General features: G+C 43.2%; 1 protein-coding gene across 1 annotated transcript; it reads left to right on the forward strand.

The window, feature by feature from the left end:
* Positions 1–18,356: 18,356 nt before the first annotated feature.
* On the forward strand, positions 18,357–18,947 carry LOC121145106 (interferon omega-1-like). Its single transcript, XM_040963848.1, has one exon. The coding sequence runs from the start codon at positions 18,357–18,359 to the stop codon at positions 18,945–18,947; it is 591 nt and encodes a 196-aa protein (XP_040819782.1).
* The last annotated feature ends 2,258 nt before the right edge of the window (positions 18,948–21,205 follow it).

Consider the following 21,205-nt stretch of genomic DNA (forward strand, 5'->3'; position numbering starts at 1 on the left):
CAGTATTTGTGGAAGTGCTACCATTTCAAAGGTCGTGTTTGCTGTACCGATGATGTGAATTCAACCAATTTGTCAGACGTTTTAAGGATTACTAAGACTCATAGAAATGGGAATAATCATGTCCAGATGACTGTACTGATATCTGATTGTGTATCTATTCAAATATTTATTTGTTTATTTATGAGATTTAAATTATTTTTGCCACACGGTTAACAATATAATAAAGTATATTTGACATATCCAGTTGTTTATTATTTTATTTTGAGCACTGAAGCTTTACTCTGCCAAACGTATAATATTTTGCTATCACATCCATAGCTATTCTTCAATATTAAGAAAATGTATACTAGAACTGATTTACCTGCCAGAATTGTATTTAGACTATTCTGAAAATTCACACTTCCTCTGGCGATGTTGCCTCTTGTCCTTAGGGTATATTGGTGAACAGCACCCATATACAAATATATTTTAGCATTGATTTTTGCCTAGAAAAGAAGCCCCAAATCAATAAGCACATTTATCACCAAAGTTTGGTAAAAACTAGAATGGGAGAAATGAACAATAATCAAGTACTCTTAGTTACCAGTAGACCGAGGCTGCTTAGGAGATGAAAAGCCAAGCAGAGCCATCCCCACAAAGTTGCCTGATGCACACCAAAATGAAAATATTCATTGCAGGTGGGCTAGATTAGCATTTACAAAGAATGAACTTGCTGCAGGTTCTCTTCTGGCCACTGAAAGCTCAACCGTGGAGGTCATCATGAGGAAAAAGAACAGAAGGAAAGAAAACTCAAACTGATTTGTGAGGATATTCGAATTTTGCAGACAAAAGTCACAGAGGAATCTGAACTAGAATAGCACAACATGGGAGGGATAACAGTGCACTAAATAAAATAACTTGCTTCAAACAGCAATCAGTGGAAAATAAATGGCAAGCAGTAGGAAATTAAATGGTAAGAACGACCTGAGTTTGCAATGCTTTTTAGAATGAATGACCAGAAACCACATTAGAGTAGATCAAGATGTGAATAAAAAAGGCTAGTCACAACACAAAAAGAAAGCAGTTTTGAGAGTTTGGCCTTCTACAGTGAAGGGAACAAGTAGGATTGGTCCCATGAAACAGTATGTATTATTTTTCTCTCTGATGTTTACTTTTTCAAACATTTGTGTTACGGTAGGTTTCATAGGTTGAGCATATTGGAAAATCGTATTAGCATGTCTAAAATTGTACTTACCCTAATAAATGCCACATTTAAGTTTAGTAATGATAGTTTTATTTGAATTAATACATGAGTACTGGTAGTGTGAATTATGTTGCCTAACAGAAAGCTGTTCTGTAGATTCAAACCAGTCACCACAAGGCTACAACGGGAAAACAGGTGAAACTGGAGACCTTGGTAGGCACTAGGTTGGCAGGATCAATAAACAGAAATCACCATCGAGTAGGTGGAAGAGTGAGTAAGAGAGCAAAAATCCCATGGCTGTCTTTTCATCTGAAGACTCTGTTTCCTTTTTTCTTCTTTGTGGTATTGGGACCTGCAGGGCTTTCCATTCAACTACACCTATGTAAATGCAATGACAGCTTTATGGGAATGTTAAATAGAGGAAAAGAGAAAAGGTTGAGTCAAAAAATACAGAAAATAATCTTCCATAAGCTTTAAGCTTTCCTTTTCACATTGCAACTTTGGTTCTAGCCTCCAGGTGAAAGAGAAAGTAATTCAGAAGCACTAAGTCAACTTTTTTTCAATAAGCACGTGAAATAATAAATCTAGCACTCAGTTAAGGAAAGCAGGCTGATTTTGTCTGACACCATAGCCTGGGTTGTACTGCCTCCATTTTCACTGTGAGAAAGAAAATGATGAGTCAACGCCTTCAGTTAATGGTCCCAAATCCTAATGAAATATCCTGATCAACAAAATTGAGAAACAAAATTTTTAATGGCCAAAAATCATGGGACAGTGGGTTCAACAAACTAATCCTCTACCTTTATCTGTAGCATCCCAAATTGGTGCCAGTTCATATCCCTGATGTTCCAATTCCTGTTTAGCTTTTTTCAAATTGCCTCATAGGATTGGGGTACGGTTCAAGCCTTTGGTTCCCCACACTCACGTTGGAGACCTGGAAGAAGCTCCTGGCTGCTGGCTCCAGATCATCTCAGGTCTGTTCAATTGACCATTTGTGGAGTGAACCAGTAGATAAAAGACTTTTCCCATCTGTATCTACTTCTGTCTGTGAATCGTCCCTTCAAATAAAAATAAATCTCCATTTATATAAAGATTAAAATCATTTAAGAAACCCAAACAGCAATAGTGACTTGTGAATATTTCAGATATAGAAGGAAACTTACCAATTAAAATGCAAATCCAGAACATGAAACTTGAAAATTCACTGCTTTCATTCTAACTCACAGTGCTCTATTCAAGCTTAGTTTCTCTCAATCTGTTTTCTCATAAATAGAATTAGTTCAGAAAGTCTTTTAAGGTGCATGTGAGATGAACAGACATTTTAAAGTGCTCAGAAAAATATCTTATTTACAGTCATATTTCACAATATTGTAACTATTTCACATTTCTGAGATACTAGCTTTTCTCTGTAAAATTCTTGGGAACCACATCCCAACGTTTCAGTAACTGACAATGCATCAATAAAGGCAGCCAAAACCCCAAAATGCAGTCATGAATTCCAGAGAGGCTGAGAGACTCTCACTCCTCACAAGCATCATGTGTCCTGTTAATATGCAGTCAGGACATGATGCCTTGTATATACACCTAAAAGAGACACATATACACATCTAGGTGAGGTACAGAAAACAGAGGATGGGTGGTCACTGATTCCGACACCTAATCCTAACATCACCCTAACCTTCACACTCAGCTTTCCAGGAGCTTTCCCCACATCATCACGATGTCCTTCCTCTCTGTGGTTGAATTGCCCATGAGACCCCTTGTCTCATTCACTCCCTTCACCTTACTGCCCGTTCACACACAGCCACCCACTGTTCTTCTGCGGTTTCAGTTGGATGGCTTTCCTAGACAGCAAGTAGAAAGCGGCAGCTTAACAAAGTGTCTGAGCTTTGCAAAAAACGTATTCGAGAGAGACTCTCCTCCCTTCCACTGCATATGATGTAAAAGCCACTGCCACTAAAGGAAACAGAAAGGGCTGGGTTTCTCTGTGGGCTACTGACATCATCTCAGGGAACACAGCACCCTGGGGCCAAGTGTGACAAACCAAGATTGGAGGGCAGAATTCTGAGCAATGCGGAAATCCTACCTCTGAATGGCAATTAATATTCATGCAGATCAAATGCTGGCTCTTGGAAAGAACTGATTTCAGTGCTTGCGTGGGCCTCTTCCCTTACTCTTTCACTGTTCAAAAGAAAAAAGAAAGAAAGAAACTTTGGTGTTTGGTCAGGGTAGGGACTCTGTGAGACCTGTGAGACATGGCAATCGTAGGGAAACAGAAAGGTGTGGTCCCTGCCTCTACTTCCCTGTGTAGACCACATCATCCCCAGCCTTGGTCCCTCAATGCCCTGTGCGAGTGCAAGGAAAGGGAGAGCTGTGAGTCTGAGCGTGGAACTCCATGCTGTTCAGAGAGCAGTCACTTTCATTGTGTGTCAGCTTCCACAGTACAATCCTCATTTCACAGACTCATTTCTAGCATCAGACTTCTTAACCACTAGACCTGATATCTTTACTGTCACTGTCAGTTTGTTCCTCTACCGAATAACAATGTTGCTTAGGTAAAGAAGTCCCAGGAAACTGAAAATCATTGTTTTTGAGAGTTAGGGAACTTCTTTCATCCAAATGTATTTACTTTCATATACATACTGAACCATTCTTACAAATAGCACCACACCTTCTTTGGCATATCTTACCAGGCTGAGTGACAATTGCTGAGGAAACAGGGTGGCTCTTTGCTTGCAAAGGAGCCTCTTGAATGTTGTCCTTAGGTTTTGCAGTCAACATTTGGATTTGCTGCTCTCATGCCTTGGACCGTTAGTAAAGTCCAACAAATTTTGACTTTCTCTTTAAAATCTGGATGCATCAATAAAGGGATGGGCTAGACTATTAAATTATAAGCTTCTTAGCCAGTATTACTCATGGTTAACCAGAAGTAGAACCTGCAAAATATCTGAACCTCAAGAAAGGTAGTTCCGATAGTGGCAGATTTCACAGGCTCAAACAACTATGATTCAAAACCCCTGTGATGTGCTTTGTGATGGTGCCTGTGATGCTTGCATCTGTGCTGAATTTACTCATCTATTTTCTGAGATAATGATAAAATAATGTTTAACCTTAGGTTTGCAGTGTATTGGTTATTACAGATAACATAAAGATAATTTAAAGTCTATGGGAAAAAAGTACAGCTCCTAGAAAACCAAAATAATTTGAGCTGCTCTTAATGGAAATATTTTGAATATGTTGGAATTCAGTGCACACAAGGATTCTTGGTATCAACCCTCTTTGGATTCTGTGAGATCATTGTTTATAAACGGAAACACGTTTTAAGTACTTGGCTTCTAAGACAGTGTAAGATTGACAAATGCAAGCTCTATAGGGATGCCAGGCAGGCTGAGTCCCAGGTGCAGTTTGAGTGCAAAATCTGACTAGTGTCAGGGTGCCCTTTTCCTACTGGGAGGCCAGACTTCATCCTCTCAAGTCTTAAGTTGATAGGATGTGCTCACAACCCCACCCCAGGATGGAGTCTCATTTGCTTTACACAAGTTTGATTATTTTTTAGTTTCATCTCAAACACAATATCACAGGGAAATCTGTAATAACTATTAGTAGAATGAGCAAGTGGTCTTGATGGCTTAAGTACTGGGTTCCTGGCACACACAGGGGAGGCCTGGATTGTGTTCCTGACTGTTGGCTCCAGCCCAAGGCAGCCCTGACATTTTCGTGCATTTGGGGGAATGAAATGGTGAATGCAGGGCTTCTTTCTCTCTCTCCCATCTTACAAATAAATTGAATAATTTAAAAATCTGGCTATTGGATACTCCCCCTAACCGCATCTTCAATATTATTGTCATAGACTTACTTTATTTTCTAGTGGAGGTAAAGATGCTAAGCTTCCTTCTATTCTTTAACAGTATTTCTTGTGCCTTCTTCTAACTAAATTTATGTTTCATATTTGAGGTGGATCATCCATTTCACAAAATCACAGGCTCTAGGGGATGTACAAACAACACCACCACATGAAGTGAATATTTTTGGACAATTTCTTCCTAACATGGAAGAGTAAATCAAAGTCAAATATGTTTTCTTTTGTGCTCTATAAGGTAAATAATAGAAAAGAACCAGCAAAGGGGTACAAAGGTATTTACCAATAAAAGAAACACAAGACTGAGAGACAACTGTGATCATTCAAGTAATTAGGTACATGTCAGTATAAGTAGAAAACGTGGACTATTTTCCTGCTTTCTATCCCTCATCTCTGCCTTCCACTTACACAAACACATGTGCAGACATATGGAGGTGTGTACCAGTGGAGCAGAGAACTCACATTTGTATCCCTTCTGCAATGCCTCTGTGTGTGTGAGAGAGAGAAAGGGGGGGGGGCGGAGGGGAGAGGAAGGGAGAGAAAGAGATTCAGATTTTTTTTTTTTTAAGGGAAAGATGTGGGGCCCAACACAACAGCTCAGTGGCTAAATCCTTGCCTTGCATGTGCCAGGATCCAATTCATCCCTGCTGTTCCACTTCCCATCCAGTCCCCTGACTGTGCCCTGAGAAAGCAGTAAAGGATGACCAAAAAGCTTGGGACCCTACAGCTGCACATGCAAATGAGACCCAGAAGAAACTCATGGCTGCTGGCTTCGGATCAACTCAGCTCAGGCTGTTGCAGCCACTTGGGAAATGAACCAGCTGACACATGATCTCTCTGTATCTTTTTCTCTATGTGATTTTGCCTTTCCAGCAAAAAACAGAATAAATCTTTTTCAAAAATTGGAGAATGATATTGAGTTGGAGCAGCGGCATTGCAAGTTAATCCTCCAAAGATAGTGTCAGCATCCCATATGGGCATCAGTTCTTGTTCAGTCTGCTCCAATTTTGATCCAGCTCACTGGTTATGGACTGGGAACATCAGAGGGTGACTCAAGCCCTGGGCCCCTGCATCCAAGTGTCAGACCCAGAAGAAACTCCTGGTTCCTGGCTCAGACAGATTCACATGCAATCATTGAGACCTTCTGGGGAATGATCCAGACAGAAGTTTTTTTTCTCTCTCTCTCTGTTTCTCCTTCTGTTTGTATATCTGCTTTTCAAGTAAAAATAAATTTTTCTCAAAAAGAGAAAAAGTTGTTTTTAATGGATGGGTCAAATAATGTGTTAAAAATGCTAGATTCTAAGAAATGGAAAGATTCAAATAACCCATTCATGTGATCCAAGACTGGTACTGAAAATCGATTCAGCCATCTCTTTGATGAGAGCTTAGGAAATTTGTTCAACTTCTCTTGTCCTCAGCTTTCTGATATGGAAAAAAGAGTGGAAATGTGGGTGCAGTTGTTTTATTTTAAATGTTAAATTTGAAATTTTAACTAAAACTAATGCACACAAAGGTGTGGACCTAAAGAGAATTATTTTCTTATATTTTTCTACAGAACGGTGAATTCTCTCAACCCACCATTTAACTACTGGCCAGAAAAGAGAATCTGAAAGTTAGAATTTTGTATGGAGAAAACTATAGAGTGGTCACTTTGCACAAGGAAGACAGCTTTGACTTCTATATTCAGACAGTAGGTGGAAAGGAGGAAGTCTCCAAAACTGAAACACAACCTGAATTCTTTGGCTGATTATGACAGTTTGTTTCCTCCCCGACTTCTTGAATCACATTTTCTCTGCTATTGTACAAATTCCCAGGGCATATTCATCAATCTTTCCTCATTAAACTGTGCTGCATCATCTCAAGCTGTTGTCTTTTTTCTTTTGGTTTCTGAAGATTAATTTCCACATGGAGAGTCCAAAACCACCAAGGAAAAACAAAAGTTGAATAAAAATCCTATTTGTCAGAACCTCCTGTGTAACCGATTCTACTAATGACTACTTTTGGAAAACAAGGGGATGCCCCAGTCACAGAAGTGTAATGACAGCTCTAGCAAAGAGGGAGAGAGAGAGAGAGAGAGAGAGAGAGAGAGAGACAGAGAGAATAAGAGAAAGAATAGTATCCTAGAGACTATTAGGTGAGTTACACAACAATGCTGTCACTTTGAGTTGATGGTGCACAAAATCAAAATGAAGTCCAAAGAGAGAGCTTCCTTTCTATGAATGGCATGTGTTGTCTCCTTCCATTGGTCTTTTCTAAAAAGCCCCCAAAGAGCCTCTTTACTGCAGAGGTGAGCCAAGTACTAGAAAACACCAAATTCTTTAGTTTCTGTGTCTTGAAAAGGGCAAACAGCCATAGCTCAAGCAGAAAATGTCCTCTTCAAGCCACGGTCAGTTATGAACGTGTGCGTGTGTGTGTGTGTGTGTGTGTGTGTGTGTGTGTGTGTGTGTGTGTGTGTGAAAGAGAGGGCATGGGGAGAATCACTTAGATAGCAGAAAGAAGATATAATTTAGCATTACCTAAAATTTGCCTCAGGTTATAGCTCTCTCACAGATTACTCCACTGTCATGGGTCAGTGGATTCTAATTTACGTGTTAGTAAATTTTTATTACAAACCTTTCTTACTCTATCCACAATTTCTTGAGGGAGCATTTTCAAAGCAGAGTAACTTGGGTATAATTTAATTCATACAGCTTTGTCTTTGTGATTGTCAAAGACATGTATCATGACTCCTCACTGTCTTTAGTTGCTGATGACTTCTCAAGTCTCATTTTTTCATTACATTATTCTCATTTCGGTTTATAAGAATCAGTTTATGGGGCCCGGCACGGTGGCGCAAGTGGTTAAGTCCTCGCCTTGCACGCCCGGGATCCCATATGGGCGCCGGTTCTAATCCCGGCAGCCCCGCTTCCCTTCCAGCTCCCTGCCTGTGGCCTGGGAAAGCAGTTGAGGACGGCTCAAAGCTTTGGGAACCTGCACCCATGTGGGAGACCCGGAAGAGGCTCCTGGCTTCGGATCGGCATAGCATTGGCCGTTGCGCTCACTTGGGGAGTGAATCATCGGATGGAAGATCTTCCTCTCTGTCTCTCCTCTCTGTATATCCGCCTTTCCAATAAAAACATAATAAAAATAAATCTTTAAAAAAAAAGAATCAGTTTATGAATGAGTTCCAAATTGTCACTTGGCACTGATAATCTCTATACTCCTGTCTTATTTCCTACCCTAAATTTATTAATGTGATACTGGACAGCATGGTGAGAGTAACCTGGCTAAGGGAAACTGAGCTCTACTGTGGCAGGACAAAGTGCTGCACCTGAGTCAGACTTTACTCCCACCTCCTGCAGCCCTCCACGTCTCATCTACTCTCTTGAACACGGGCACAGAGTGGAGAGGAACATCAATCTGGTACCTAAAGAAGAGGCTAAGGATCACCACACAACCCCAGAAAACACCACTGACATGTTGAGCCTCAAATCCAAAAGTGTGAACATGGCTAGAGTATGATCCTCACCATCTTCTCATTCTTTTTTTTTTCCCCACATTTTATTATTATCGCTATCATTTTATGATACAGTTCCATATTCCCTTATCCCCTCCCCAATTCCCTCCCCCCACCTAGTTCCTTTATATCATTATTAACATATAGTCATTCATACTCAATTATATGTTCATCATTGTGAGCATGGACAATGGCAGAGAGTCCAGAATCCTATTGTCAAGATATAATATATACAGTTTCACTGTAAGTCCATCTTTGCCTGGAAACAGAAATGCATACCACACTACATCCTCACATCTGGTTGTTAGTCTCCATTACATAACTACTGTACATTCCCTTAAATGAAAAGTCATGATACAAAATCAACAATTGAAAGAAAAATAGAAATTTACAATGCCATGAAGTTAAATGACATGTTACTAGATATGACAGGCTCCATTACACAACTACTATATATTCCCTTAAATGAAGAGCCACAAAACAAACACAATATCCGGGAGAAAAAAAGAAATTAACAACACCAAGAAGTTAAACAACATGCTATTAAATGTCTAACGTGTAGCTGAAGAAGTGAAAATCAAGAACCTTCTTGAAGAAAATGATGCCACTGCATGATCTATGAGTCATTGAATGATTTAAACAGAAGAAAGTGTTTTGAAGAGATGAAACCAACAGAAAACAATAAAACCCATGTGATATAGTTTCTGTTGATCTTTGTTGGAGTGTGTCTCCTCCAGACAATAAACAGATGGGTTTTGTTTCTTAATCCAGTCTACTAATCTATGATGTTTGATTAAGCTTAAGCCATTTACATTCAGAATCATTTTAGGAATGGGTTGTTCATTGATTTAGTCTTCTGCTGTCATTTTACTGGAATGTTCTTCCCATTTGCCTTTGATTTTGGTAGGTGCTATTCCTCTTCTCTGTCAAGAGAACATCTTGAAGTATCATTTGTAGGGCAGGCTTGGAAGAGGCAAATTCTTTCAGCTTTTCTTTACTGTGGAAGAATTTTATTTCATTTTCAAAGACGAAAGAAAGCTTTATGTTATCCTAGGCCGACAATTTTTTTCTTTTAGAATCTGGAATATGTCACTCCATTATCTTCTTGCCTGTAGAGTTTCCTGTGAGAAGTCTCCTGTGAGCTTAATTGGCCTTCCTTTATATGTCAATTGATGTTTTTCACGTGCACATTTAAGGATCTTTTCCTTAGGTTCAATTGAAGAGAGCTTGATGATCATGTGTCTTGGTGAAGATCGCTTTTGATCAAGCCTTTTGGGAGTTCTGTGCCCCTCCTGGATCTTGTTTCCCAATTCTTTCTCAAGAGTACGGAAATTTTCCTTGATTATTTCATTAAATACATTTGCAAACTCAGCTTCTGTTTCTGCACCTTCCAGGACTGCCATACCTCTTATATTTGGCCTCTTGATAGTATCTTTCAATTCTTGAATACTTTTTTTGGCCTGATCCAGCTCTGCTTCCAGCTGTTTGTTTGTTTCCCCCTGGTGACAGGAGATGTCTTCCAATTCTGAGATTTTTTCTTCTGCTTGCTTCATTCTATTTTGGAGACTTTCCACTGTATTTTTAATTTGCTCTACTGTGTTCTTAATTTCTGATATTCCAGCCTTAATTTGCTTTACTGCTTCCTTAAATTCTTTGAACTCTTGCATGAGCTTCTCATTTTTGACCAGAATCTTTAAAATGAGTCTTATGGATTCTGTGTCCCCCATTTTCTCGATGTCTTCCTCAGTTGACTCTGAGGTTGCCAAAGGGTTTTGCTCCTTTGCAGGGGAGTTTTCAGTAATATTCATTGTGCCTTTGTCTCTTCTTTTGCTCTTGATCATTGTACTTCTGGTTAGCAGAGTCTTCTTCTTGGGGCAGGTGTCTAAGCTGTGTTAACCACAGGTCCACAATGCGATTTTACTTATTGCAGTTGGTACACAACTTTTTGCTTGCAGTCACTTGTGCCACAACCTCCAGCAAGTTCCAGGCCTGGATTCTTATGTCAGATCCAGGATTAGAGACACCAGGTGTCCTATAAAATTAGATTGTTGGTGGCGCTGATCTAGTCAGAAACTGTTGGACATTATGTCTGAGTGCCACACGGACCTATTTTGACTAGTACAATGCCACCGTCGGTGTTATTTTCATGCAGGACCTCAGCGAGTTCTCGCGAGCTCAGCCTATGCGCAGTTCACTGTTGTCCCCTGCAGTCCCAAAGCTATTGCCAAGGTGCGCAAAATGGTGCCTGACGTGCTACCACTACAGCTGTTGATCTGCTGGCCGTCCGATCCGAGGGCTACCCAAACCTGCCCTGGATGGAACCTGTAGAAGGCCACGTCGTTGCAGTTCACCGAGTCAGAAATTAGCTCACTCCCCGCTCAGAGCATGTTCTGTCCTTTCCCTTGCCCTTTCCTGCTTACACAAAATGGCGCCCAATTCAGCTCTAGGGGGCTGACTGGGCTATGAAATTTACTCTGTTCTCGCACTATCTGAGATTTACTGCTCTGTCTCTGTTCCTGGTCAAATCAAACAGACCAGCAGGATGGACAGTACTTTGTCTGGGTTCACCTCCCGAGCTCCCAGTGAAAGTCCCTTTCCACCTGGTTGCTGGTGGAATTCAGATCACCGAGCTGGAGTATCATTTACTGCAACACCACACTGCTGTGCCCGCTGCTTTCCTGTGTCTGTCAGTCTCCAGGTACCCCTCTGCTGTTGTTTTGTCTTTTCCTATTTCCTGAAATATGTCCTCTCTGCTTCATCCTGATTAAATGTTTCTCCATCCGTTTAAACGTGTCCTTACCCTATTCCGCCATCTTGATTCTCCGTTGTCGCGCCCACGTGTCTTACCGCCCAGCAATAAGACGCAGACGCGAGCGAAGCCTTCTGCGGTAAAATTTATTGTGCACAGCAACATGAAGAGGAAAGAGGCTCGGATCCCGGCATGCTTTCTGCTCTTATGTGCTGTCTGGCCCCGCCTCCGCCGATGATAGGTCGGCGTCATGATTACGCAGGGTTCTGGGCGACTGGATTCGTCAGTCCCAGTGTTTACGTGCCTGCAGCGCCGCAGCTCACTCCTGCGCAGTACAGCGAAAGCTACGTGACTTTCCACCAAACACCAAGATGTGGCTTCTCTGGCCGGCGCCATTTTGGGTACGGCATGTAGCCAGTACATACAGATATGGCTGGCAACACTCCATCTTCTCATTCTTTAACTGCAGTGATCAAGACCCATTGATGTTCTGCTCAGCAAAGATGCCTCATACATAGTGGGAACTCTGCACATTCCACCTGCTGATCTGCCAAAGGATCAGGGAGTGCTTATCTGTGCCCTGTAGAGCTTACACCAGGAAGTGACTGCATCTGGCACATGACTACTGTTGCCTTCTGATCTCAGAGCACACATCAAATGTGAAGCTGTGTAAGTTGGGGGTATGCCATTAGACCTTGGAAGAACATATATGCTTCCAGCGTGAGTTGGATCACCAACAGGTCTTCAAGTGATGGAGCGATACCAGTGGACATTGCTGAGCAACTGTTTAAGTAATTCTCATTGGAAAAGAACATTTAATAGATGTTGATAAGGACAGTGCTTCCATAGAGATGTGGCTGTCATTAGTGTGATTAGTGTCCCCAACATGGGGATAGGAAGGTTTTCTAGCTCCAGCATCCAACAGCTTTTCTCCCTAAAACCTACCAAGTGATCAAAACATGTGGAAACTTATCATGGAGTCCTCATTTGTTAATGGATCTCTTTGTTTCTGAGTGTAATGCTGTTTTCGTTTTTAAAAAATGAAAAATACACATGGGCCAGTAGGAAAAGACATGTATTTGAGTAAATTTAGCAAAAAGCAAGGCAGAATAGATAAGAGTATTGGGAAACATATACTTGGAAGTGACAATTTCTAATGATAGCAATGACTTTTGCTGAGTTATTGAAATAAAAGAGAGAACACTAGTAGATCAATATTCTTTGTTTTATTTGCAATTGATGCATTTGCACTGTGTAGGCATTTTTAGAACCTTTCTCCATAGAGGTTACATTCCACAAAAGAAAATAACCTTAGCAATAATAAATGAGGATCATTAGTTACTAAAGCAGGTAGCCAAAAATCTGTTATATAGCAGCAATGACAGTAGACTATGTTAATTATGAAATGGATAATAATGGGTTCTTTAAAATATCAAACACAGACACCTACAAACAAAAAGCTATTTCTTGCCTTATGTGTGGGAACACTAATGAACCTCTTAAAAGGGTTCATATGGATTGGTTTGGTTTTAAGCAGAGTGAAAAAATACAAACATGCTACATCACAGAGTGGATGGCATGATAACTTCAAACCTGCTTTCAATTTGCTAACATCAACAATTAAGCAGCAACATAAGAATTGGAGTTTAAGCATGTCACTAGTTTTTAAGTGTACTTTCAGCTTTTGCAACTTGAGTTCATTTATTGTTCCAACAATTTGAGTGTGGTTTTCTTTATAGCATTATGGGAGCTTATACATGCAAAAGAATTCAATCTGTACATACAGATTATTTTACTTATTCCTTTACAAGGCCTCTGGCCTTGGCTTAGCCCAGCCTTGGCTGTTGAAGCCATCCTGGGAGTACACAAGCATATGGAAAATTCTCTCTATGTTTCTCTAATCTGACTTTCACATAAAATAAATAAATATTTTAAATTAAAGCTTTTTGTTTTTGCTCATTATTCAAGAAGAAACAGCTTGCCTTATTGTGCAACCTACTTAAAGCATTTTGTAACTTGAGTCTCTATAATGTTATAGTCTAGATTTAATGAGAATTTTCCATTTCAAAATAAGGATGTGTGTTGACCTTGGCATACAGTGCTAAATATAACATAATCCTACCCCTTATGTTTAATTTGTGCATGGAAAGAAGCACAGAATAATAATCATGCCTAATATCATTAAACAAGTTTACAAATGAAAGTGCAAAATGTGAACAATAGAGATGTTTGCTCAAGAGGTAAATTGGGGGATTTCAGGAACTAGGTACAGCCAGAGTTAACCCCTTTAAATTGATTGGTACACAATGGAAACACATTTCATTTATCCATGGATATATAAGTATCCTAGCATTACAGTTGCTGAAGTCTATGTAGAAACTGTGATTCAGATGTGGACTATGTATTTGTAATTTTTCATTATGTTACAAGCCCATAAAATCATATACAAAGGAATATGATAATCATTTTCTATTATTTTATGTAAAGGTATACACAAAAATAGGGAGCTTCCATCCATTCTCTTAGAAACTACCTCCAAACAATATTGATATTACATAAAATTGATGTTCAAAATAATGTTCTAAAAAAGCCTAAAAATTAGTAATTACTTTCTCATATGAGAAAGGAAAAGAACCAGTGCTAATATAAGGGCAATGAAAACTTTTGCAGAGGTATATAACAGCCTACCTTTCCAACTGGCATTGGGAACCCAAGTGTGCCTAAAGGGATTGTGCTTTATAAAGAAATCTAGACTGTTGCAGGAATTTTTCTTCAGAAAATTTCATCAGACCCCAAACAATAGCTCAATTGTCTAATCCTGTTCTTGGGAGGACCGGGATTCCATAGTGGCCCCAGTCTAGTCCCAGGTGCCTCAGTTCCCATCCAGCTCCCTCCTTGTAGCCTAAGAATGCAGTGGAGAAGGGTTCAATTCCTCAACTCTGCAACCACGTGGAAACACAGAAGAGGCTCCTGGATCCTGGCCTCAGATTGTTCAGCACTACCCTAGACACCCAACAATAGTAGAGGAGAGGAACTTTATCCTCACATCCTCACCATCTTGTGTTGTTAGTCAATTTCCAACTATGGGCCAATCGCACTGGAATTAGGTGTGACCTCAGTGTGGTTTTTATTTGCATTTCTCTAATATCTACATGCTCAGAATTTATTCCTAGGTCTATTAGCCGTTTGAAGTTGCTATTTTGGGAAAAAAAACAACAACTGCTCTTTTATCTGGCATCATGGCTTAGTGGTTAATTCCACACCAAGCCTGCATATAAACAGTATGATCTAAGCACAGTTATGGAGAGGATTGAATTAATCTTCAAAAATTTTATAGTACATACCCAATTGTCATGCAAAAATCTTTCAATATCACCATTATTCTTATCTGGGCTATAGAACAATGCTTTGGGTCATCCAATTCCCTCCATTGTAATTATAGGTTTCTCAAGCCAGTTATTGTTACTGCCTGGAAGAAAGTTTAAACAGGTAGAAAGTTCAAAGAGAACTAACAGCAGCTGTGTTAAGAATATTAGTGGGACCCAGCCCAGTGCCCTAGAAGCTAAAGTCCTCACTTTGAACACACAAAGATACCATATGGGTGCCGGCTCTAATCCTGGCAGCTCCATTTCCCATCTAGCTCCTTACTTGTGGCCTGAGAAAGCAGTTGAGGACAGCGCAATGCTTTGGGACCCTGCACCTGCATGGGAGACCTGGAGGAAATTACTGGCTCCAAGTTTCGGGTCCATGCAGCACTGGTCATTGCTGACATTTCGAGAGTGAATCAACAGACAGAGATCTTCCTCTCTGTCTCTCCTTCTCTCTGGATACCTGACTTTGCAAGAAAAATTAAAAAAATTTTTAAAAAGATAATTATTGACCCAGGGATTAAGATTGACTTTCAGCTTCCTCTTAGGCGCTCATGTGACTCCTCCCTTCTCCCCTCACAACTGCTCACAGATGGGGCCTGGCACCATAGCTTAGTGGCTAAAGTGTTCGCCTTGCATGCATCGGGATCTCAGTTCAAATCCCGGATAACCCATTTTTCATCCAGCAGTAGAGGATGACCCAAAGACTTAAAAAAAAAGAAAGAAAGAAAAAACAAAGAAGTTGGGACAGGTGAGGGTGAAGTGAATTGATAGGAAAAGAGAATAGCCAAGGGAAGGGGATCTGGATGTGTGGGATTGCTGAGTTGAGCGATGATCAGGTCATTGCTCTTCACTGTTCATTGAGAAAGCTAAGTCACAGTGGCTTAATCAGAAGTAATGTTTGGCTTGGTGAAGGCACTAGACTTTTGAGTGCTTCAAAAGATGGGACTAGTGGAGATGCCTGGCTGGATGAAAACAAAAGTGCCAAGGTTGGCAGCAGGCCAAGCCAGGTAAGGTTGTAGCACTGCTTGGCAAGTGTTTTAGCAAGCACTGAGTCAGGGTGGGATGGGCCAGGCTGTAACAACAGCTGGCACATACAAGCAGCAGGACCAGGTGTGGACCACATCAAATCAGGCTGGGCATAAACAGTCTATGCATAGAATGGTAGTGAGTCATGACAGACTGAGCTGAAGCATCTGACAGCATGTACAAGATCCAGTGCTGAGAAGGGGCCTGGTAGGGGATCTTTGATGCCTGCCTTGCTAAGCTACAGCTCCCACTGGTTAACATGAGAGTGAGGGCTGGGGGCAGTCCAAGCATAGCAGGAATACAGCACCCATTGGCATATGTGTGGGCTATGCAGGGATAAGATGGCTTGGGCCAATGCACTGAAGAAGCATGTTTCAGGTTTCAAAGAGGCCAGACCAATTTGGATAGTAACACCTGCCAGTTAACATTAGCATTGGTGGTGATAGGCAAAAGGCCGGGCTTCACCCAAGTCACCCAGCAGATAAAACCAGCCTTGGCCACCCATTGCTGAGACACAGAACATGCGAAGGACATTTGGGCTAGGCAGCGAATGCTCTGATGTGTTGCAGGGCAGGAGCACCCAACAGCATATTTGAGATCTCAGGAACTCCCCTGTTGTCCTGCTGCATCATTGGTGACTCTGAGAGCTGAAATGTGGGCTTGGTGATCTGGAAAGGGAGGTATGTTCTGTCACCTCCCATAGGGCTTGGTATAGAAAGGGGCAGGACAGGTCAGGTAAGGTTATGAGAACTGGAAAAGGTAGTAACATATCAGGCAAAAGATGGAAGGCTGGGAGTAGGTCTCATAGGACAACTGTAGACATTGCCCTCTGTCTGTAGCTCCGAGTAGTGAACAGGAGACCCAGGTCCACTGGAAGGCCTGTAATACATGTTAGCTAAGGTTTGTGAGCATTGCTACTGAGGTAAGCCAAAGTATCCATGAGTGTGCCCGAGGCTGGATGGGATGCAGGATGGGCTGAGCTATGCCACAACACATGCCAGCACGGGACAAAACCTTGGCTGTGCGAAGGCCTGATTGGGTATCGGGGTCACCCAGACAAGAAACAGCACACAGTGGTGCACATGAAGATCGGGCCAGTGGTGCACTTCCCTTGGGTACAACACAGCTCCCCTAAGTTCACATGAGACCGGACTGCAAGGAGAACTGACCAGGCACTGCATCCACCGGCATGCGTGTTGGCTGGTGCAGGTAACAGAGTGAATCCCACCCTGAGCGCACTGGTGTGCACAAGGGTCAAGTCTGAAGGTGCCCCAGGCAAAGCTTCTTGGGGCACTCTCCAAAGAGATCACCACACTCAAGACGCCAGCCACACGCACAAGCACAAGATACATGGACCCACCTCCAAGGGCATGTGTCAGAGCTTGGATACCTGAGTTGCTGACGCCTGCACAGTGCACAACATGATCAGATGCACACGGCGCGGAGGGGAGTTTGTGCAGGGGGCAAGGCTCCATGACTTCAGCTCATCTAGACCAGCAGAAGACACCCACTGCCTCTTCAGGAGACACCCACTGCCTCATCAGAGGATGAAAAGACAACAAGTTGCACACCTCTCCCACCAAACTGTGCAGCAAGTGTCTGTGTGTGTGCAGGCACCAAGGTGGACTTGTTGGGACAACAGACCTTGTCTATTGCCTCAACCCTGCTGCAGCAAAGCTGGCAATCTCTCAGAACTCTCCAAACCACTTTGGGAAGCACTTCAGAGCAGTCTAGCCCACCACCGTGCTCCTGCCGTGTCATCCAAAATCCAACCCTTTTGCTGCGGGCTGATGTAGTCTGACAGTGAGGAGCAGCTCCCTCTCCTTCACGCTCTCGGACACAGCAGAAACAAAGACAAGCAGAAGGAAGAATGGAAGAGCCGTGCCACTCCTCAGAAAGGAGAAAATGCATCCTAAGTTAGAGGTTAAAAATTGGTCTTTGTATGAAGAGCAGCTTTTATGTAAATATGAAGACACAGAAGATCCGGCACCAGAGCCCAGTGGCTCAAGTCCTCCCCTTGCACGCACTGAGACCCCTACATGGCCATGTGTTCATGGACTGCCCGCCACACTTCCATTCCAGCTCCCTGCCTGTGGCCTGAGAAAGCTGCCGATGACGGCCCAGATTCTTGAGATCCTGCACCTGCGTGGGCAACTTGGAGGAAGATCCTGGCTCCTGCCTTCCGATCAGCTCAGCTCCAGCCACTGCACCACTTGGGCAGTGAAGACGCACACACAACATCTTCCTCTTTCTCTCCCCTCCTCTCTCGATATCTGACTTCCCAACAAAAGGAAATCAATCCAGAAAAACAATATTCTGACACGTGGACAATTTTTGTGCACCCATAATGAATCTCTGAGGTTCAAAGTAAGAGTATCTCACTTAATTGATCAGCCACTCTTGGGATTGGAAAGTCTGAAATTTACTAGAAAGTGAAACTTGTGATGCAATAAGTCGTGGATGAGCCTGATGTCATTTTATCAGTCCACGTGTAGAATATACAAATGAAAACAAAAAAGAGAAGTAGCAGCACAGATGAGAACTGTCCAGAAAAAGAGAATCTGCCCTTGGTATATTAAAGGCGAGCCCAGTCTGAAGGTCTGCAGAGAACCCAGGTTCCTAGGCTCAGCCAGACTCCAGCTCAGCCAGGCCAGCACCATCCTCATCGCCCCATGGCCCACCTGCTCCCTCTGCTGACAGCCCTGCTGCTGTGCAGCTATGGCCCTGTTGGGTCTCTGGGCTGTCAGCTGCCTGAGAACTCTGTCCAGCTCAGCAAGATGACCTGGCGGCTGCTGGGCCAGATGAGGACAATCTCACCTGCTCTGTGTCTGAGGGACAGAAGAGACTTCCGATTCCCCCGGGAGGTGCTGAATGCAAGCCACTTCCAGAACACCCAGGACATGTCTGTCCCCCACGAGATACTGCGGCAGATCTCCAACCTCTTCCACACCCAGCAGGCCTCTGCTGCCTGGAACAAGACCGTCCTGGCACAACTGCGCACCACACTTCGCAAGCAGCTGCCAGACCTGAACACCTGCTCGGTGGTGCAGGGGAGGGCACGGCAAGACTCTGTCCTGACGACTGAGAGCCCAACACTGGCCCTCAAGAGATACTTCCATGGAATCCATGTCTACCTGGAAGAGAAGAAACACAGTGACTGTGCCTGGGAGCTTGTCAGAATGCAACTCCGGAGAGCCTTGGCTTCAACAATCCAATTACAAGAAAGCCTAAGAAGCAAGGATGGAGACCCGCAGTCATCATGAGTGCACTACTTGCTCATGCGTCTTTCAATACTTCCCGAGTTGTTGAACCTCCTGAGTGAATTCGCCAAATACTGTGCCGGTCCTTTCAGGAAATATGTTGAAACCGCTCAGTTCTTAGGGCTCTGATCTGATGTATTGTCTGTTTAGTCAGACATCTATTTATCTATTTATTTCATGCGATCTGCATTCATATTTGTATCTTTATATTTTATTAATTTATATCATTATTCTTTGTGGTCACGTGGATCGTGTTTAACTGTTTTGTAGCAGATATTCACTTTCAATTATATTAAAATCTATGAAACATATTTGCCTGTAAGTGGTGCTACATTCTACGTTCCTTTACATGATGTTGTTAAGCCAAAGGAAGTGTTTCCTACAGACAGAAGCAAAATCCAAACACTGGTTTTTCTATCCCAAATTGAGCGAAGGGTGAAAACATGTATTTTCTTCTGCATTCAGCCTGTTAAATGTGCATATCTGGTCGCCAACAGTGCAAGTGACAGTTTGTGGATTTTCTGTGCAGAAATTGAGATGACTGAAACAAGCACAGTTGTGCTTGTACTGAAAGTTGACAACATGCCGGGAAAGAGACAAAACGTGCTCGACATCTGCCCACAGCGTGGTGGCCGTGGCTGGAGGAAATGCTCCGTTTCCTCCAATTTCTAGCCCAGAGGAGCTCAAGATCTGCCCACAGCATGGCGGTGGGGGATGAAGCGAGATCCCAAACCTCAAGCCTGGCTGGCCCGACTTGCCCCAGCTGCACACACGCAGCTGGGAGATTCCAGCCCAGACTAACTTGGGGATCCGCACACCTAGGGTTATGTGTTGACCTACGCGCACAGACCTGAGTGTCAAGAAGACATTTCCTACTCTCTGTATTTCATTGGTGTAGGGAAAGAAGCATAAAATAATCAGGTAGATCATCACTAAATCAGATTCACAAGGGGAGGCGCAAAAGGTGAACCAAAGAGAATTTTGCTCAGAAGCTAAACTGGGGCAATGTGAGGAATGCAAAGTCGGAGCAGAGCTATCCTCCTGACGTTGACTGGCTAGACATTTGGAAGCAAACGTCCTTTCTCCATGGCTACATGAGGTGACAGTGTCCTAGCATCACAGTTACTGGAAGCTCATAGGTAGCAAGTACAACTCGGGTGTGGCATATTGTGTCTGATTGTTCCTTGTGTTACCAGCCCGGACTAGAGAGCCAGGGCTAGAGGTAGGCCTGCAGTATATGTGAGGGCAGGGTCAGGGAGAGGTCGTGCTGAGCTAAGCCAAAGTATCCATGAGTGTGCCCGAGGCTGGATGGGATGCAGGATGGGCTGAGCTATGCCACAACACATGCCAGCACGGGACAAAACCTTGGCTGTGCGAAGGCCTGATTGGGTATCGGGGTCACCCAGACAAGAAACAGCACACAGTGGTGCACATGAAGATCGGGCCAGTGGTGCACTTCCCTTGGGTACAACACAGCTCCCCTAAGTTCACATGAGACCGGACTGCAAGGAGAACTGACCAGGCACTGCATCCACCGGCATGCGTGTTGGCTGGTGCAGGTAACAGAGTGAATCCCACCCTGAGCGCACTGGTGTGCACAAGGGTCAAGTCTGAAGGTGCCCCAGGCAAAGCTTCTTGGGGCACTCTCCAAAGAGATCACCACACTCAAGACGCCAGCCACACGCACAAGCACAAGATACATGGACCCACCTCCAAGGGCATGTGTCAGAGCTTGGATACCTGAGTTGCTGACGCCTGCACAGTGCACAACATGATCAGATGCACACGGCGCGGAGGGGAGTTTGTGCAGGGGGCAAGGCTCCATGACTTCAGCTCATCTAGACCAGCAGAAGACACCCACTGCCTCTTCAGGAGACACCCACTGCCTCATCAGAGGATGAAAAGACAACAAGTTGCACACCTCTCCCACCAAACTGTGCAGCAAGTGTCTGTGTGTGTGCAGGCACCAAGGTGGACTTGTTGGGACAACAGACCTTGTCTATTGCCTCAACCCTGCTGCAGCAAAGCTGGCAATCTCTCAGAACTCTCCAAACCACTTTGGGAAGCACTTCAGAGCAGTCTAGCCCACCACCGTGCTCCTGCCGTGTCATCCAAAATCCAACCCTTTTGCTGCGGGCTGATGTAGTCTGACAGTGAGGAGCAGCTCCCTCTCCTTCACGCTCTCGGACACAGCAGAAACAAAGACAAGCAGAAGGAAGAATGGAAGAGCCGTGCCACTCCTCAGAAAGGAGAAAATGCAT

The sequence above is a fragment of the Ochotona curzoniae genome, unplaced genomic scaffold (genome assembly GCF_017591425.1).
Source record: "Ochotona curzoniae isolate NIBS_2020 unplaced genomic scaffold, NIBS_Ocur_1.0 scaffold_3208, whole genome shotgun sequence".
In the NCBI taxonomy this organism is placed as follows: Eukaryota; Metazoa; Chordata; class Mammalia; order Lagomorpha; family Ochotonidae; genus Ochotona; species Ochotona curzoniae.

Coding starts and splice junctions, on each gene's coding strand:
- LOC121145106 (XM_040963848.1), top strand. CDS start 18,357: ATGGCCCACCTGCTCCCTCTGCTGACAGCCCTGCTGCTGTGCAGCTAT.